Here is a 17,504-nt window from a genome sequence, read left to right as displayed (position 1 = left end):
CTGAACTTGTGTATCGGCCAATACCGAGTACTGATACGATACCAGTGTGTCACATATTTTATTACGTATATATTTTATAACAGCTGTATACTACTGTCCCTGTATGGATGTGATATGATTTCTATCTTTGTTGTCGATCTTGCTCAGGTTAAACTCTCAAATAATGAATGCCGTGGAACTTTCTTTTATTATCCAGTTTGACAGTCCGTTATAATTGAAAAAGAACATAAATAAACTACTTAAACATAGACTTTCTTTAGGGCTTTATTACGTGGCATCGGATCAGTGCAGAACTTTCAGATACAGATACCAGCGTTTTGGGCAGTATCCGTATCCGAACATCTCTAGTTTAATTCAAGCAATGATGTTGGTGTACGTCATTAATGATTTATCACATAATTTTTCTCATGAAGTTCCATTAAATCTGTGCAACAATCTGGAAATTAGCATGGAAGTGCATTTGTTCCTTTAGAAATCAGTCCTGTTTACATGTGCAAAGATCACAAGCGAGCCAAGCTATATCTAGTCTAGCTCCATCAAGTTCACTCCACAGTTGACTAAATGATGCTTAAAGAAACAAATGTTATCTGACATTCATTTTGCAGGTCTCACTCGGTCTAAATGTGTCAGGCAACCAACACTGCATTGTGGCATTGCGGCCTGGCCATCTCCAAGGCAACCAAATGTAAACGTACAGCAGGAGGCGTACGGGGAAAAGAAGAAGAAAGGAGAGGAAACACTGGAGTGGAGAGGCTGTTGAAAAGGATCAAAAGGTTTGCTCGTCAAATGTCCACGGAGGGTCCGAGAAGGTGAGCTCAGGAAGGAATGTGAAGAACGGGAGCTAAAAGAAAGAAATGACGTCACTACAGTAAGTAAGCTGTTGTTCACTTCAACATTTTATCCAGATCCATGGTTGTTAGTCTCATTTTAAAGCTGCTAACATATGTTTCATGTGCCAAAGGTTCCTTCATATCTTCTAAAAGGCACTTTTGTAATCTATAGGGTGTAATTGTTTGTGTGTCAGACATTTCGGCCATCTTGACTGTTGCTCTGTTAGTGTTGTCAAACATTAAACCACAGGGGTAGTCATGTCTCTGTTGTGCGCACACACACACACACACACACATCTATATACCATATTTCTGGCCTGACAGAAGCCAAACATTGTCTACATTCAACTATTTTAATAGTAGTTGAATGCAATATTCATCTGATTTCACATTGCATTTTTTTCACTGTAAAGCGTTTTTTTCTGAAGGAGATTATTAGGCTGGGGATTCATAAAAGCTATGGAACAATGTCAGGCTGAGGTTTATGAAGTTCATGCAGCACCTGTATCACTTGACACATCACACACACACACAACACACGCACGCACAACCACACACCCATTGTCATTGGGGGCTCGTTTAAAGCATACTGATGTTTATCATGGTGATAATGTGAAGGAATAATTCCTATCGCGCCCTCTTTGCTGGCTCTGCTGGGAATAAAGGATCATTAGAGACTGACATCCCACGGCAAACATCCCAGTGATGATCACACAAACATACAGACTAGCTAAGACTCTGAGCTGATAGAACCACATCGGTGCAGGGTTTACAACTATTTCTAAAGTCATCTTGTCCTCTTTTTTGTTTTCTTCCACAACATCAAATAAGGTCAAGTGGTGTCTGGCCTCCTGCTTAGACTCGGCTCTTCTGTCCGACTGAGCTCCTGTGAACTATGGAGAGAAGCGAGAAGAGAAGAGAGATTAGGAATGTTCATGAGATGCTGAAAAGAGAGAAAGAAGAGGAAAATGAAGAAGCCCTGGTTGTGAGTCGTGGACAAGAGGTGGAGGGCCGGGAAGATTTGGAGAGCTTCAACTCTGAAGATGAGGAGGAGGAAGGATCTACTCCACTTATTGCTGCCTGTCACAAAGGAAAGCCTGAGGTAAATTGTGTGTGTGTGTGTGTGTGTGTGTGTGAGAGAGAGCATCTATTGTTGTGTAATTATGGTTAAGCTTCGGTCACCTTAGCCGATCTGATAGCCGCCCATTGTTCACTAGTTAACAGGGGCCATTCCAGGATTTTTTTAATTGGGGTGGCACAGTGGGACCAATTATAATTCTGCTTGATAGCATTTCACATTCATTAGTAATTTCACCTGTTTACATTTAAAAAAAAATTGTATCTGAAAACAGCACACATTTTCTCTACCATAGGCTCAGTCTGCAACTTTAAAAAAATAAAAGTCCAGTGCTGGTTCCACGGTATCAGAATTTTGGATAATCATCATTGAAACATTAATTGGTCATGTGACAAGGACTGGGAAAATTGGCAGAACAGGTAGGCGAGTGACTGATGGATTGGGGACTGGCACCTAGGTTGTATTTTTCCTATCAATAACGTAATGTGTTTAATGTTCCACATATCCTGACTCTTGCGGTTTATGTAGCTCCTCTGTACCCTCTCGAGGGGGGCGTGTTCAAAACAAGCAGATGACATACCGGTAACACAGGGGAGACTCGCCCCCCCCCCACTGATTTCCTGTGAAACGAGATGAGTCCCATTTACTGCGAGTAATGCTGATTTTACTGAGAGTTTACACATGTACAAAGCCCTGTTTGTATCAACAAGATGAAGGTATGCTGCATCCCAAAATCAGCTATTTGCATCTTAACGCCTACTGACTTCCCTGTTTGTGTCGTTTGTTGCTTTCCCTGCTGGTGTTGTTACTGTATCAGGTGGTACAGCTGCTGCTGGAGGCCGGGGCAGATGTCACCTTGTGTAACTGCTGCCAGCAGACAGCACTCCACATTAGCCCTCCTGGGCTCCAGGGGAAAGTGTTGGGATGGATGTCGAGGTCTCATCTGCCTCCCCAGGCACAGCTGCTGCAGGCTGCCTGGCAGGGAGACCTGCACTCTTTACAGCACCTGCTGGTAAGACTCCCACAGACATACACAGTGGGTGGTAGAGGATGTCCCTGATGAGCAGAGGGAACAACTAAGTTTTCCTATCACAAAAACACAACTGCAACTTTGTGTAACTAAAGTGAGAAATATCATAAGGTGCTTTTTGTTCAAATAATAAGTGCAATCTGAACAGCAGGCATGTAAATAATGTGTATTCTGTGTTTTTTCTATCTGGCCTCCAACTGTATTTACTGCTGTAGCACATCCATTTGTAGGTGTTTAAAAGATATTATAATCATTTAATGATTTGAAGCTTTAGTGCACAACCGTTTTAGAGGAATGAACGTCAAGGCATCGCCAAATGAGTTGATACAAAGCTAATTAGGATCAGATCCACAAAACTCTCTCTGTTTCTTACTAGGTTTACAAAATGGTGTAGTCCATTTCACTCTTTTACACTTGGGTTAACATAGCGAGATTTGTGCAACACTCATGTGAGGTCAGAAAGTTCCAAAAAAGGAGTTCCAGAATAGGAAAATGTATTAACATTGTATTATGTATTAATGTATTATGAATTAGGGCCTGCCTTGGCACAGGTCTGCACTCTCTGATTGCCCTTCTGGTTGATGTGTGTGTCTGTCTGCATGTCTCAGGCTCAGACAGACAAGGTGGATGTGAATGTTCCTAATTGTGACGGCGTGACGGCTGTGATGCTGGCTGTTCGGGATATTGACCTGTTTGAGGAGTTAGAGATACCGTTGCCATGGGAACACCAACCTGTGGAAGTGGTAAAGGAACTTCTGGAACTCTCAGCGTAAGAAAACACACATTTATCCATGCATTAATATACTGCTGAAAAGGAAACACACACACAAACACACACAAAAACACTTTTCTTTAGAATCACACCACCAGTAATCAGAGAAGGTTGCATCAATAATAATAATAATAATAATAATAATAATATTAACAATAATAATAATAATAATTCTATTTTGTGCACAAACAAGGATTGATATTTCTTTGGCATAAGGTATACACTTCTTGCTAATATCAACGCACCAAATTGAAATGTACAGTTTAAATATCAACCGTTCTGTGTCTATTTAGCAGTGTTGTAATCAAGACTACCTAAACCGAGACCATGTCTTTACCATGACAGACAGAGTGTATGGAGACAAAGATAAGACTTAGACTTTGGGGGGTTGAGGCCCAGGCAAGACCAAGACCAGACCAGTCAGCCACAGCTTCTTCTCCTGTCTCTCTCATTCACTTTTTAAGGGGGCGGCGAGAGAAGATTAACAGTAATCAATTTTTATATTAGAAATGGGTTATTGGTGTCATTTGAAGCAGGACGTTTTAGACACAGGCAGTTTGGTGATATTCCTGCAGTTGTGGTCTTGACCAGTCTTAAAATAAAGTCAGAGTCATCTTTATCCGAGACCAAGACAAGACATGCAATCAATTTTGAGGGAAGATCTTTGAAAAGTGGTCCTGAGACGCGTCTTAAGACCAAGACCAATCTTGAGTACCACAACACTAGTACTTAGACTTGCTCCCTCTGTCTTCAAACTTGTCCATCAGTGATCTGCGGGTACAAGACCACAGTGGCCGTTCTGCCTCTCACTATGCTGCCAACATCAACAGCCCTCTGAAGGAGGACATCATTCAGATGATGGTTGAGGCCCTGAGTCACACAGGTACACACACTCACACAAAAACAGCACAATCAGTGTTGTTTTCTTCGGAGGTGGATGGAATACTAGAACATTGTCCTCAAGTAAAAATACTGTTACTTTAAAGAGATGTTGTTCAAGTGAAAGTAGAAGTACTTGTGTACAAATTAACTTAAAAGAAATTTAAAAAGCAAAAAGTGTCAGTTAAATGTACTCTGAGTAAACTTTTCTGCGATACATTTTTAAATGTCAACTAAATGTGACTTTTGTTTTCTCATTGTGACCAGTGGGGCTTGAAATGTAGCAAAGTATGATACTCGTGATGAATAGTAACCTACTTAAGTAAAAGTCAAGGTACCGATTTTTAAAAAACACTCAAAAAAGTGTAGTAAGGCTTTGTTACAGTAAATAGCGTAAATGTAAATCGTTACTTCCAGCCCTGGTGTCCAACTGCAGCGGGTAGCTGTTTCAGAAGAAAGCTCTGTTAGACGGACCGTATGCTACATGCTCACACAAAACAACAGGCAGCCAAAGTTAGCAACTACCTAGTTAGCACAGTGGAGCATTCACCAGCTAAAGATCCAAAACCCTCCTTTAGGACGTGGTGGAGAACAAACCAAAGCTTAAAATAGAAAAAAATGCATTTGTCAGGGGGCCAATAACACAACATCTAATGAATGCTAATGTTGCTCCGTTTCTGCAAGTAACTATTAATTGGCAAGTTTGGTACATCAACTCCGTATAATGATAAAATGCCAATGTTTACAGCTTTGTCCACTGCCCCAAGTGGCCATCAATTTAATGCTTCTTCAAAGTTAAGGGAAAATTCAGATCTTAATCACAACATGTGCATGTGATCTGCTTTGGGAAAATACGGATTATCCAGCTATTTGTACATTTTCATACTTTGCTCAAAAAGAAATATAACCTGATAGAAATATCCAGTTAAAAAAAGTTTTTTTTAAAGATGAAAAGGATCCTGCACACGTGCACTCTATCACAATGGTCCCAGTGTCAAAAGTAAAACACAGTGAAAAACAGAACCTGACACTTTTGTATTACATGCATTAATAGGTAGGCATATGCAACCTTGAGTAACAAATACATTTCTCTGCTCATTTCATGACCTTCTCATCACATGAAGTTGACAAATGTTGCTCACACTTGGTGACTTTCTAATGTTATTGGCTTTACCTTGGTTACTGATTCATTGATCAGTTACTTATTAAACTGGGGGTTTAGTACAAAGCATGCATGCACACACCTACCTATTCCTGATTATGTGTGAGCGCACACACACACACAGACACACACACTTTTCTCTCATTTTTACACACATACTGTACACTGTAGGCATACACATAAACAGCATACCAAGTTCATTCATGATCCTGTTTTTCAGAGTAAAACCTCTGCAGTAGCACTCAAAGCACGCACTTATGAGGGAGGTCATAAGAAAGGCTTGTTTGTGTATGTTTGAGCCAGCAGGCTGCCAAGCGCCTTCATGAGAGTATGGGATTCAGAGTTTGAACTGAGGATGGCAATGCAGAAACACAGGGACACATGCATGGAGAAACAGATCAGAAACAAAATAAAATATGTTGTTTTCTGACTTTTAGAACACCTCCGTCCTTACCTTTCCAAAGAAAATCCATTTTCCTGGACCTTGTGTAAACAGCACAGTGGGGTGGACCCTGTTTACCCAAATGTGGATTTGGAGATTTTTATTTTTAATTCTTGACCTGCTTTTGTTGTAACTGGGAGAAACAGTTTTCCTTCTTGATGCGTCAGTACAGTCAACCAAGGGTTAGAATCTTTTTTGATTATGCGCAGATGCTGTCTCCATGTCACTCCTAGCAACTGGCCCATGCCAGGATTTGGACTCAGAGTTTGGAGATTCGGACATAGAGTTGGACCTTGAGAGCCTTTGTCCTTATCAGTCGACTGTTGCCTCCCCCACGCAGACACCAACCCATCAGCACGGCTTTCTCCTTTACAGCCACGTAGTGGTAAGTGAGTGCTTTGTGAGAGAGGTTGCTTGGATTCAGTAACTGATTGAATTGTCCAGCTTTAGGGAACAACATTTGGTTCAAATGAGATTAACATGACAGCAACAAAACCCAGATGATCCTCCTTGATTATTGATCTGTTTTAATCACTCATGCAAGTGCAGAGGCGTGCATGGTTCACTGACATATTGACAGCACATATGGAAGCAGTAATTGGCTGTTTAAATAAGTGTGTGTGTGTGTGTGTGTGTGGAGAGGAGGGCGGGCTCTGGGTAGCCGACACTTAGCTGCCATACTACGACATAATGGGTGTCCAAATAGATGCTGTGGAGCAGTACGGCAGCTGGTTAGCTGGTAGAGAAGAGCAGGTGGTACACGAGTCTCAAAGCTCAACTGACACACTCATTTGTAATGTATGTGTGCATGAAGTGTTGAAACTACTAAAAAAAACTACACTTTTATATAAAATAAAATCATTTAAAATCAATCAAATTGTAATGTTTAAGTTGACTTCCAAACCACCAAGAGACCTATTTCTGAATCTAAAGCTTTACTTTTGTACATGTGCACAAGCTTCATCATAATTAGTAATTGATGTGCAAACAATGTGGTTTGTTTTCTTGTAATCTCTTCTTGCTCTGCATACCGGACAAGCTTTGAAACAGAATTCACAGAATTACTGAGAACACAGGAATTTAAAACATTCAACATTACAAAATGACATGAAGGCATTACCTAATCTAATTTTGAAATGTGATAAAAGGAAAAACTGAGCTAACATTGGTTCTGCAGGACGTCTACCAGCCTCTGCTTTTTTAAGACTAGGACATATAATAAATTGCTCACTTTTGTTTCTTGCAGGAAGTGCTAGAGTCTCCAGGGTACCCTCCTCTATCTGGCGATCACAAAGGCCTCCGCCAAGGTAAGGACTCTTTCAAGGACTCCTGGGAGTTTTAGTGGGCTAAGGTGTGGACTCTTGATGTACAAAATGGGAATGAAACTTTTCTTCTTCACTTTGTAGGCTTGTAAGAGAGGTTCAAACTTGTATAATTAGTCCATAGAGGAAAAAAAGGGCCAAAGAGAAAACACAAGAAGGGGATATTAGTGTCGTTCATGCTAAATAACTACTTTGTAAACAGGTCAAACTGTTCCTTGCATTTCGTAGTGACAAAGAAATAGACTATTAGCTCCCAAATAGGCCATCAGATCACCTTCTATAGGGAGCGGAGAGAGGGGAGCGTAACTAGGTGGGAGGGGTCTCACACACAATACGACCTCTCAGCTGAGAAACCTGCCTGTTGGTTTTGTGTCTCAGCCACAACAGCACCGCTGACACGCAGAGAGGATTGAACAGATCACTAAAAGAGCGTGTTACATGGAGGGAACGACAAGTTGAGAATACAGGGAGCAAAAACAGAAGGAGGGTGCAATCATTAGGCTGTGGAGAAATAAAGAAATAAACAGAGAGGAACTATCTGATTTGATTCTTAAACATATTCTCGATATGGGAGCAGAGTGGACCAATAGGCTCAGAAACAGGTAATTTTGTTTTCTCTATAGTGAGTATCAATACGTCCTATTTGAATATTGGCAGCAGTTTACCTGTGGTTATCAAGATGCTTTATTGTTTTAGGAAGGCTTAGGAATGTAGAAATAGAGCAAATGTATAGCCTGTCAAGTGATATAGGTGCTGCACCAACATTGAAAACCTCAGAGTAACGTTGTTCTTTAGCATTTACTGCATGAACTCCCAGCCTAAAAAACTGCTTAAAAACACTTCACAGTTAAGGAAATGCAATGTGAAATCCGATTTATTAAGATAATATATTCAACTATTCTTAAAATAGTTGAATGTAGACATTATTTGGCTTCTGTCAGGCCAGAAATGTGGTATTTATAACTTAAATGTGTGTGTGTGTGTGTGTGTGTGTGTGTGTGTGTGTGTGTGTGTGTGTGTGTGTGTGTGTGTGTGTGTGTGTGTGTGTGTGTGTGTGTGTGTGTGTGTGTGTGTGTGTGTGTGTGTGGGGAGAAGATAAGGGAAACCCCCTCTGTTTCCAAAACACCATGGAAACACTGAAAGACATCAGGCAAGCCTACCAGGACGCAGGGAGGGGAAGCAGGTGGGCAGGGTAACACACACACACACACACACACACACACACACACGCACGCGCATGCACGCTCACACACACGCACACACATACACACACACACACACACACACACACACACACATCAACATCAACATCTGTTCATACGTACAGGAACCACAAACAGTTGTGTACACACAAACATCTAATGTGCGTACAGTTAACACACCATCACCCCTAAACACAGTCAGTTGTGTAAACAGCACACTCCCTGGGCTAGTCAACAACTGCCTCTTACTTTACACCAACAAGTAGAATAGTTTCCTATCTGGTTACACTCCTGTCCTGTACGCAGACACCTGTCACTGTGTCCAGAGGACAACCTGTTCTACCCAAACAGGTTGGAGTCACAGGGACAGGGGGAGAGAGGGCTTTGGTGAATCAGCTCATTGTCTGTTATGTGGAGCTCTCACCACTGAATCAAATCCAAGCTCTCCAAGGAGAATAAAGGTCTTTGAGCAGGTCTCTCATTTCATAGCCTCAACTTCCAGTAATACAGCTAGATGGTAGGAAAATGAGGCTTTTTGGCATTATGCTCAGCTCAGCACAAGGCAATAAGACTCATCAGCATTTGGAATTTCTGTTAAACCCTAACAAACTCCCAAGCGACCTACACTCTCTCCTTGTCAAAGGCCACACTAACCCCATACTTTTCTGTGCTCTCTCCTCTTCTGCGCAGCAGTGGAGGTTTGTCTCTGCCGAGCCTGGGCAACAATAGCAGAAGCTGGAGCCACCTGGATCCTGCTCCCTCACCTGGTTTACTGAGTACCAGGACCTCCTGCATGCCGGTACCCCCTAAACACAGGTACAAAAAAAGACGAAGACGGAAAATCAATGAATAAGCTGCTGGAATCAAACTTTTACTTTCACAGACACAAGTGCACAGTACAACGAATACCGAGCACGGATGCACCCGGGTGTTAAGAGAACAAGAGACGTCCTTTCTTCTCTTTGCAGTTGGACTCACTATGTATCGGCATTTGGCATTGCTTAAGAAAGACCGATCAATAGCAGATATTTGAGTCATTACCCTGCTTGCCACCGTCACATGTAAAGAGTTTTTGTGAATCTGTGGGACACAAACACACACACACACACACACACACACGTAAATCAGGTTTTGATTTGTCCCTCACAGGCAGAGAACAAGAAGTGTGGTTGCTGCATCCCCATCGTCCCCCGGCCTGCTGTCTGTGGCTGAGCACAGCCAGCTCAGCCAATCAGCCCCCAGCATCATGGAACCACTACTGTGTTCAAGCACTATGATCCAGGCCAGAGCACACATTCAAACGCGTATGTAAATGTACTTATAAAAGCTTTGACTCATCAAGCAGTAGTACATTTAGAAAAGAGAAGTTACATTTATTTCCTTATATGTTATGAATATCCATACGGGTACGGAGCCCCTAAAGGGACATAGTGAAGTTTTTTTTTTTCTACTCGTGCGGAGAAGAAGCTTTCTCGAGATACTTTTCTATTGAGCATGCAAAAGTATCTCGTGCTCGGGAGAAACCAATCTGAGTAGTTGGAATTGCTGCAGAGGAGGAGGTATTCTTCTTTAGGAAAAACACAACTAAATTTTCCTGATATAGTGTCATCGACACCCTTAAGGATGCTGAGGTAACTGGTTAACAATTTCATGCTGGGAATGTGAAGTAGTAATTTAGCAGTACTTTGTAAGCCTGAGAGTTGCATCTCATGAGCACAAGATACTTTCGCATGCTCAGGACAAAGGTTTCTCGTCCGCACCAGAGAGTGTGAGAAAAAAAAGATTTCCCATGTCCCTTTAGGGATTGCGTGTGTTGTATTAATGCATGAAAGGAAATGTTGTGGTATTAATTTTGAATAGTGGCCGATTTAAAACCAAATCAGTATTGTAGTTTCCTGATGCTGTTACTTGTCTGGATGTCGTTTAATATGTATAATCTCTTCCTGCCTGCAGGACTGGGTTGTCAGGACCCTGTGAATCAACACAAGGTGAATTTCAACAAAGAAAAAAATCCTTATAGCATATTCACATATTTGAGTTGTCATACTTTATTTTTCTTTTCATCCATCTAATAGTTTGTCTACATCACCAGTCTGAACCATGTAATTACTGTCAATGTCCGTGTTCTGTGCAGTTCTCGCAGGGTCCCTTGCCTGCTCTGCATCCCAGAACACCCAAGCGGTTGGCACCACTAGACAGAAGGCCCAGGGACGTTGCGGCTCTGCCAGAAATAAAGCCCCATGTTCCCCTGAAGCCTATCAGCCAGAGCCCGCTTTGCTCCAGGACTTGGTTGAGGAGAGAGCGGCTGTACTGGGGCAGCCTATGCGCTGGCCCTCTGACCACGAAGGGGGGCAGTGAGGAGAGCGGTTCCAGCAGCAGCAGCATTAGCAGCCAGAGTTCCATCGACCTGGAGGATGAGGAAGACGAGAGGGATATGCCTGATAGAGCTTCAGGGGAAAGACATCCGAAGTTCATAGGAGACAGGTTGTTGCCGCATTCAAACAAGGTGCGCTCCACTGAGGCTGATTTGGTTGAGGAGACCCGGCAGCATTTTAAAGTTCAGTCAAGGATCAGTCATATTTCAGCAATCTACAGATCAGCACATGACCTGGATGGAGAGCCTATCAATCGTACAAGTGATCTTCTGAACATTGAAAAAGCTAGGAACTCTCACTGTGAAGGCAAAGCCACCAACGTGAACTGTACAAAGGAGCCTGTTGACAGTCAGTCCTGTATAAAACGTAACTATGCACAACAAGGAGACACTGTGAACAATGAAATACCTATCACATCAAAGTCTAAGGAAGAAAAGAACGATGTGGGCTACACCCCGGAGCCTGAGATTAGCCATGGGATAACATTTCATATGAATAATGACCAAGGTCACATTGTTGCATGCGCTGAAGAGACTTACATAAATGTCTTGCAGGATAACCCAGTCCCTCATTGGGAGGATGGAGAGTTGACTACCAGCACTACTGAGGAGAAAATTCAGTTCTTTACTCCAGCTGTAAATCTTCCACAACCAAGCATGGATCCCAAGAGAGCTGAGAGGGTGCTGAAAGCCTTAAAGCCTGTCCGAAACAAAGAAAGAAGAACCAACATGAACTGTGAACTAAGAGCAAACATTCAAACCAGCCAGCAGTCCTTCAACGTTCTAGCACACAGAGATCGAAGCATCCTAAACCGGAACAAGTCCAAAAACAATCTAAAGTATTCTTCACTTTCCACACAAGTTCAAGATAAAACCAGGAAAAGCCCTGAGCTAATAATTGGTGGAGAGCCAGTTACAAAAGTAAAGTTGAAGCTTAAATCTGTTGAAGTAGCTCATTGTTACCCTGGCACCCCGTCACCACGAAAGAAGATTATTGATCAGGGCAAAAGAGTAAATCCTGCCAAGATGATGAACAGCAACAAAGCTCCACCGTTGAGGGAGCTTAAGAGCGTCCGTCAGTTGAGGAGACCAGGTCTAGCTGGGACACCGAGGTCTAAATCTGCCGTGGACTTCATCACCTACAAAGACATGTTTCAGGAGATACAGAGTGGGGATGAAGGACCGGCCATCTACGAGATGTTTGCTGGTCCGATCTACGATAACCTACGAGTGTCCAGCTCCAGTGAGAAAGTAAAGGACAGACAAGTGCAGTCGGCTCCGCCGAGGAAGACACAAAAGTGTCATAAAGTCAAACACAGACCACTGAAACAAGCACAGAGGAGAAGACCCCGGGAGAGTGTAGTGGTTTCAGCTAAAAGCAAACAAAAACAGACACCCTTCAGGGTTAAAACTCACAAACCAAAGAAAGGAACACAAAAAATCAAGGATATGAATAAATCAGATGGGCAAACAGAGGCTGAGTTAGCTCTCTCAAGGGATGTTGACGTTTGTCAAACAACGGCTCAAGATGCTATCTTATCTACCATAGAGGAGGCTCTTTCTATATATGGGTCTGAAACAATCAAATCTCATGACAAAACACTGACTAGGCCAGCAGGTTCATCTAATGCTGAAGATTATAGTCACCTGTACATGAATATGCAAGAAATAGGAAACCCAAACCGGCCGTTGCCAGAGCCGGTGTTATCTCAAAGCCCTGAACGGCTACAGGTCAATACAGGGGCGTCTTCCAGCAGCAACCCCACCATCATGTCACCAGTTTACCGGAAGTTTCTGGATGAGGTGGGGGACGGGCCGCTTACAGATGACCTGCTGCAATGTCTGGCCGAGGAGCTGATCTCATTGGATGAGAGGGATGTATCCATAGGCTCCGAAAACATGGAGTCCAACAAAGAAGACGAGGGTGTGTCAGGAAGAAACACAATTCCTGAGGTAAATGTTTATAGTCAAAAGTAACAAAACAGAAGCATTGGCATTGTCATGTCTTCATATAGCCAAGATTAACCTCCGTGTTGTCTTCTTTTTTCTGAGCCTTTTGAAATTTTCATGGATTTTTCCCCAAATTTGGAAAGCTTTTTTTTTTTTTACATTTGTCACTTTTTAAATTTTCTTTACTTTTTAAACATCTTTTCACATTTTTGTCACTTTATTTGACATTTTTCCAAATTTTTGTCACTTTTATTGAAATTTTTCTCTCTTTTTTACACGTGTTTAAAGTTTGTTTAACAATTGTTTTTTTTCTCCAAATGATATGAAATTGACAAAAAAGAAGACACAACAACGTTCACATGTGACCCTCAAATCTATTAAAAAATAGACTTCATATTCCATAGAAACCAAATTATTCCAATTGACTAAAGCTTCAGAGGCCCAGATGTTGGTTGTGGAAAAGAAGATTAAATCTGTGCGTCTTATCACATATTTAGGTTAATTCAAAAGACAGTGCTGCTCTGCTTGGCTCTGGGTTGGTTGTGGATGACGCCATCACATGGACAAAGGGTGAAGTACTCGGCAGGGGAGCCTATGGGACAGTAAGTATAAGAATTTACAATGATAAAGAAAGGCAAAGGACACATTTAGGCATGAGAAAAATGTAGATTGTGTATTTGTATCACTAATGGGGGATCTGTTGACCCTCAGAACTAGAGCCATTTGATGCTCTCATGTTGCTTAAAAATACCAACAACGTCCAACCTAAGATATTATCTATTCATTTGACCCTGTTCTCTCTACAGTAATCTTGTACAAATACTCAAAATATTATTCATACCGCGGCAGACATTGGTACTCTACTAACCCTGGCGAACACTGCTGCCTTCTTACCAGGTGTACTGTGGCCTGACCGGCCAGGGCCAGCTGATAGCTGTGAAGCAGGTGAGACTGGATGCCTCTGACCCCGACGATGCAAAGAGGGACTACAGTCGTCTGCAGGGGGAAGTGGAGCTGCTCAAAACCCTCAGACACACCAACATTGTGGGCTTCCTGGGTACCTCACTTTATCAGCATGTGGTTTCCATTTTCATGGAATACATACCAGGAGGATCCATTGCCAGCATCCTTCACAGGTGAGGTTGATTTCAAACAGTTTGATAACTTGCCCAAAAATTGGTCTTCACTAATGCCTTTAACACAGCCCCTTTCATGGCCTCAGGTTTGGCCCTCTGCCAGAGCGTGTCCTGGCTCTTTACACCCATCAGATCCTGAAAGGGGTGGCCTTCCTTCACCTGAACAGAGTGATTCATCGGGACTTGAAGGGCAACAACGTCATGCTGATGCCTACTGGCGTCATCAAGCTCATAGACTTTGGCTGTGCGCGCCGTCTCAGCTGCCTGAACCACACTGCCAGCAACAGTGGAGATCTGCTCAAGTCTGTCCACGGCACACCTTACTGGATGGCCCCCGAGGTAGATGTAGAGCGATTCACTTTTCATCTGTAGAGGTGGCTCTTTTTGAATCACGTTCTATTGGTAACACTCTATAATGATGGTACCTGAATTATCATGACTTCATGCATGAAAAAGCATGAATTCATTCATGTAGAACTATCAGTAATGTACAGGAATTAGTAGTATTTCATGCATGACTCAATGCAGGAACAATATGTTAGTTAATGCATCAATTAAGATATTTGAATCATCGTGCCTTCTGGTTTATTACTATTGTTCAATTCTTCTTCAAGAATACTGACCAGTCACAGTGGTGTTTATATATTCTTTAAAAGATTCTAATGTTGTATTTATTTTTAACATTTCATCTTGTTTACTTCATGTTTATGGCCTGTCAAATAAAGTGCTAACCTGGTCCATCTTCAACATTGATAAATAAGATGTAAGTTACGGTGGCATAAAATGAAATTGTATGTATTAAGATTTAAAGCAGTGGGTTGGATAAATGATACAAAGCTCACTACATTGGCACAAAATACAGTATACTGCAGATGCATTGTTATAGTTGCTTTATTCACAATAACATAAGGCAAAAAGCAATACCTGAGAACAATGGTCACCCAAGCAGGATATTAATTATTAATCTTACTTTTACCTATCTATGTGTCTGAACAAAAAAAATGTCTTGACATTTTTATTTTGTTTGTGGGGTCACAGAGATTGGGGCATATTCCACTATTATTCACATCTTATGTATCAATGTTAACGATGGACACTTTATTTGAAGGGCCACTAACAATAAGAGTAATGAAGAAGTAATGCTAACTTAATCATGATTACAACACTACATACCAGTCTATTTAGCCTGTCACTTTAACTACAGATATACCTAATTAATAAATCCTAATTACTAAATCCAAAATCATGATGATTCAAATACCTTAATTGATGCATTCATTAATGTATTGTTCCTGCATTAAGTCATGAATGAAATACTACTAATCCTTGTACATTGATGATAGTTCATGAAGTACTACATGAATGAATTCATGCTTTTTCATGCATAAAGTCATGATACTTCATGTACCATTACTATAAAGTGTTACCGTTGTATTTATTTAATTGTCATACGTAAAACGTAAAATTTCCCGTTAAATGTTGAGTGACACCTAGCATCTTTTTTACTCCTCAGGTTATTAATGAGACAGGATATGGCAGGAAGTCCGATATATGGAGTGTGGGTTGCACTGTGTTTGAGATGGCCACGGGGAAACCACCACTGGCACACATGGACAAGATGGCGGCCTTGTTCTACATCGGGGCTCAAAGAGGGTTGATGCCCTCCTTGCCAGATGGGTTTTCGGATAACGCCAAGAATTTTGTGGCAATCACCTTGACAAGGTAAGGCTTGTTTTCCTCCCTGGTCAGTGCAAACTGGCAAATTCCTTTCATACACTCACATACCTTCTGAATCTTTCCCTAACGTCATTATACTAAAATATACAGTTTCCTTTTTTTAGTTCGGAACGAACTGCGTAAGAGACCTAATTCAGAGCATTTTTAATAGTCGTGTTTGGGAATAAATTCCCTTATTTCATTTGTTTTCCCTCAACTCCAGTGACCAGAGACTACGGCCATCTGCAGACCAGCTGCTGAACCATTTATTCATCCATCAAAGTGCGAGTGAAGAGAACGCTTGTGAAACGCAGAAAAAGAACTGCTGTGGTCACCCAGGAGGACTGTGTAGCTAAGTTACACAAAGACAGAATACTTCAGATATGTTGATTGAAAACATCAAGTATTCTTTGGTGACCCTTTAAGGGGCCAGCCACCTATCCCCAGTGGATGCACTAGTAGTGAGTTTGGGAGCAAAGGGCGCTGGGTTCATGTTCCAGCCCTGTCTGGAAACTACAACACTAAGTATATCAAGGACCTGTAGTCATTGCACTCTTAAGTGGGAATTTTAAGAAACTACATGAGAAGCACTTTCATATGTTTAACTTTAATAGAACCTAAACCTAAAATGTGTACAGTTAGATGCCGGATTTTGGATATTGTCCATAGCACTCCTTCAAATGTGCCAATCTTATAAATACTGTAATTCTGTATCTATACAGCGTAACTCTAGTACTCTCTGCTGTATGTAGTGATAACTAACTTCCATATCTAAAGTTTTCCATGCCAAGAATGTAAACTACTTCCTGTCAGCTTTCCTCTGAGTTATTGAGAAATCAGTGCGTAAAATTATGCTTGAGAGACATGCCACAAATAAAGACTTGGCAAATATACAAGCATGTCTGTTTAATTCTACAAATCACCAAGTTTCCTTCCCCCTAGATTCTAGTAACATGTTTATATGCACAATAAAATGACAGCAACAACCATGTTTATACTGTGTCAGGGTAGTGGCAACTTTTAAGTTTATTCATAATATTGAAATGAAGAAAAACAATGTAAAGAATTGGGTATGCTTATTGGTCCACAGTTGCTTTTGCTCTGTGTCTTAACAGGAAATCCCCAATAAGGTTCCAAACAATCCAGCCTCAGGCTTACCAAGTATTTAGCAAACGCCTATCAAATAAACGAGTAACAAACCCAGTCAAGAACAGAGGGAACGGTCGTGTCAAGATTTGAGAATATAGCGTTTAATGTATGAAACTCATGTGAAGACGTGCTTGGACAGGTACATGGCTGCAGATGTAAATTCAATCAATTGGATGAGGACATCAGTGACAAAATTTCTAGCAGGTCATGTTGCATTTGGATAATCGGTCAATCTTGTGACAACTTTTGCTGGGATGGAACTGAGCCATAAAGTTGTTTTTTTTCTACATCGTACAATGTTAATGGCTGATTGAATATCATGTACAAACATGTAACCCCTTTATGGGCTGAAATCTAAGGGCCACAGCGTCATGTCCTAAAATGATGTCTGATGCACTTCAAAGAAAAAGGGTTATGTAAATTTTAATAGCACACTACTACGGTTTCTTTTTGAGGCACAAC

At 41.5% G+C, this 17,504-nt stretch overlaps 1 protein-coding gene across 3 annotated transcripts; it reads left to right on the top strand.

Moving 5' to 3' along the window:
* The first annotated feature begins 1,686 nt into the window (after window positions 1-1,686).
* map3k19 (mitogen-activated protein kinase kinase kinase 19) lies at window positions 1,687-16,414 on the top strand. Of its 3 annotated transcripts, none has more exons than XM_034886676.1 (16): window positions 1,687-1,932; window positions 2,726-2,920; window positions 3,547-3,707; window positions 4,478-4,593; window positions 6,403-6,578; window positions 7,440-7,500; window positions 8,611-8,698; window positions 9,408-9,533; window positions 9,867-10,021; window positions 10,671-10,705; window positions 10,852-13,044; window positions 13,539-13,643; window positions 13,939-14,177; window positions 14,264-14,516; window positions 15,691-15,899; window positions 16,117-16,414. In XM_034886676.1, the coding sequence occupies exons 1-16, from the start codon at window positions 1,726-1,728 to the stop codon at window positions 16,247-16,249; spliced, it is 4,452 nt and encodes a 1,483-aa protein (XP_034742567.1). In that variant the 5' UTR covers window positions 1,687-1,725; the 3' UTR covers window positions 16,250-16,414. The 3 variants fall into 3 exon arrangements, with proteins under 3 accessions (XP_034742567.1, XP_034742566.1, XP_034742565.1); XM_034886675.1 differs by having other exon boundaries at window positions 8,608-8,698; window positions 9,411-9,533; XM_034886674.1 differs by having other exon boundaries at window positions 8,608-8,698.
* Window positions 16,415-17,504: the final 1,090 nt, after the last annotated feature.

Source organism: Etheostoma cragini, chromosome 11 (genome assembly GCF_013103735.1).
Source record: "Etheostoma cragini isolate CJK2018 chromosome 11, CSU_Ecrag_1.0, whole genome shotgun sequence".
Classification (NCBI taxonomy): domain Eukaryota; kingdom Metazoa; phylum Chordata; class Actinopteri; order Perciformes; family Percidae; genus Etheostoma; species Etheostoma cragini.
This window is presented reverse-complemented; position numbering and strand designations above follow the sequence as displayed.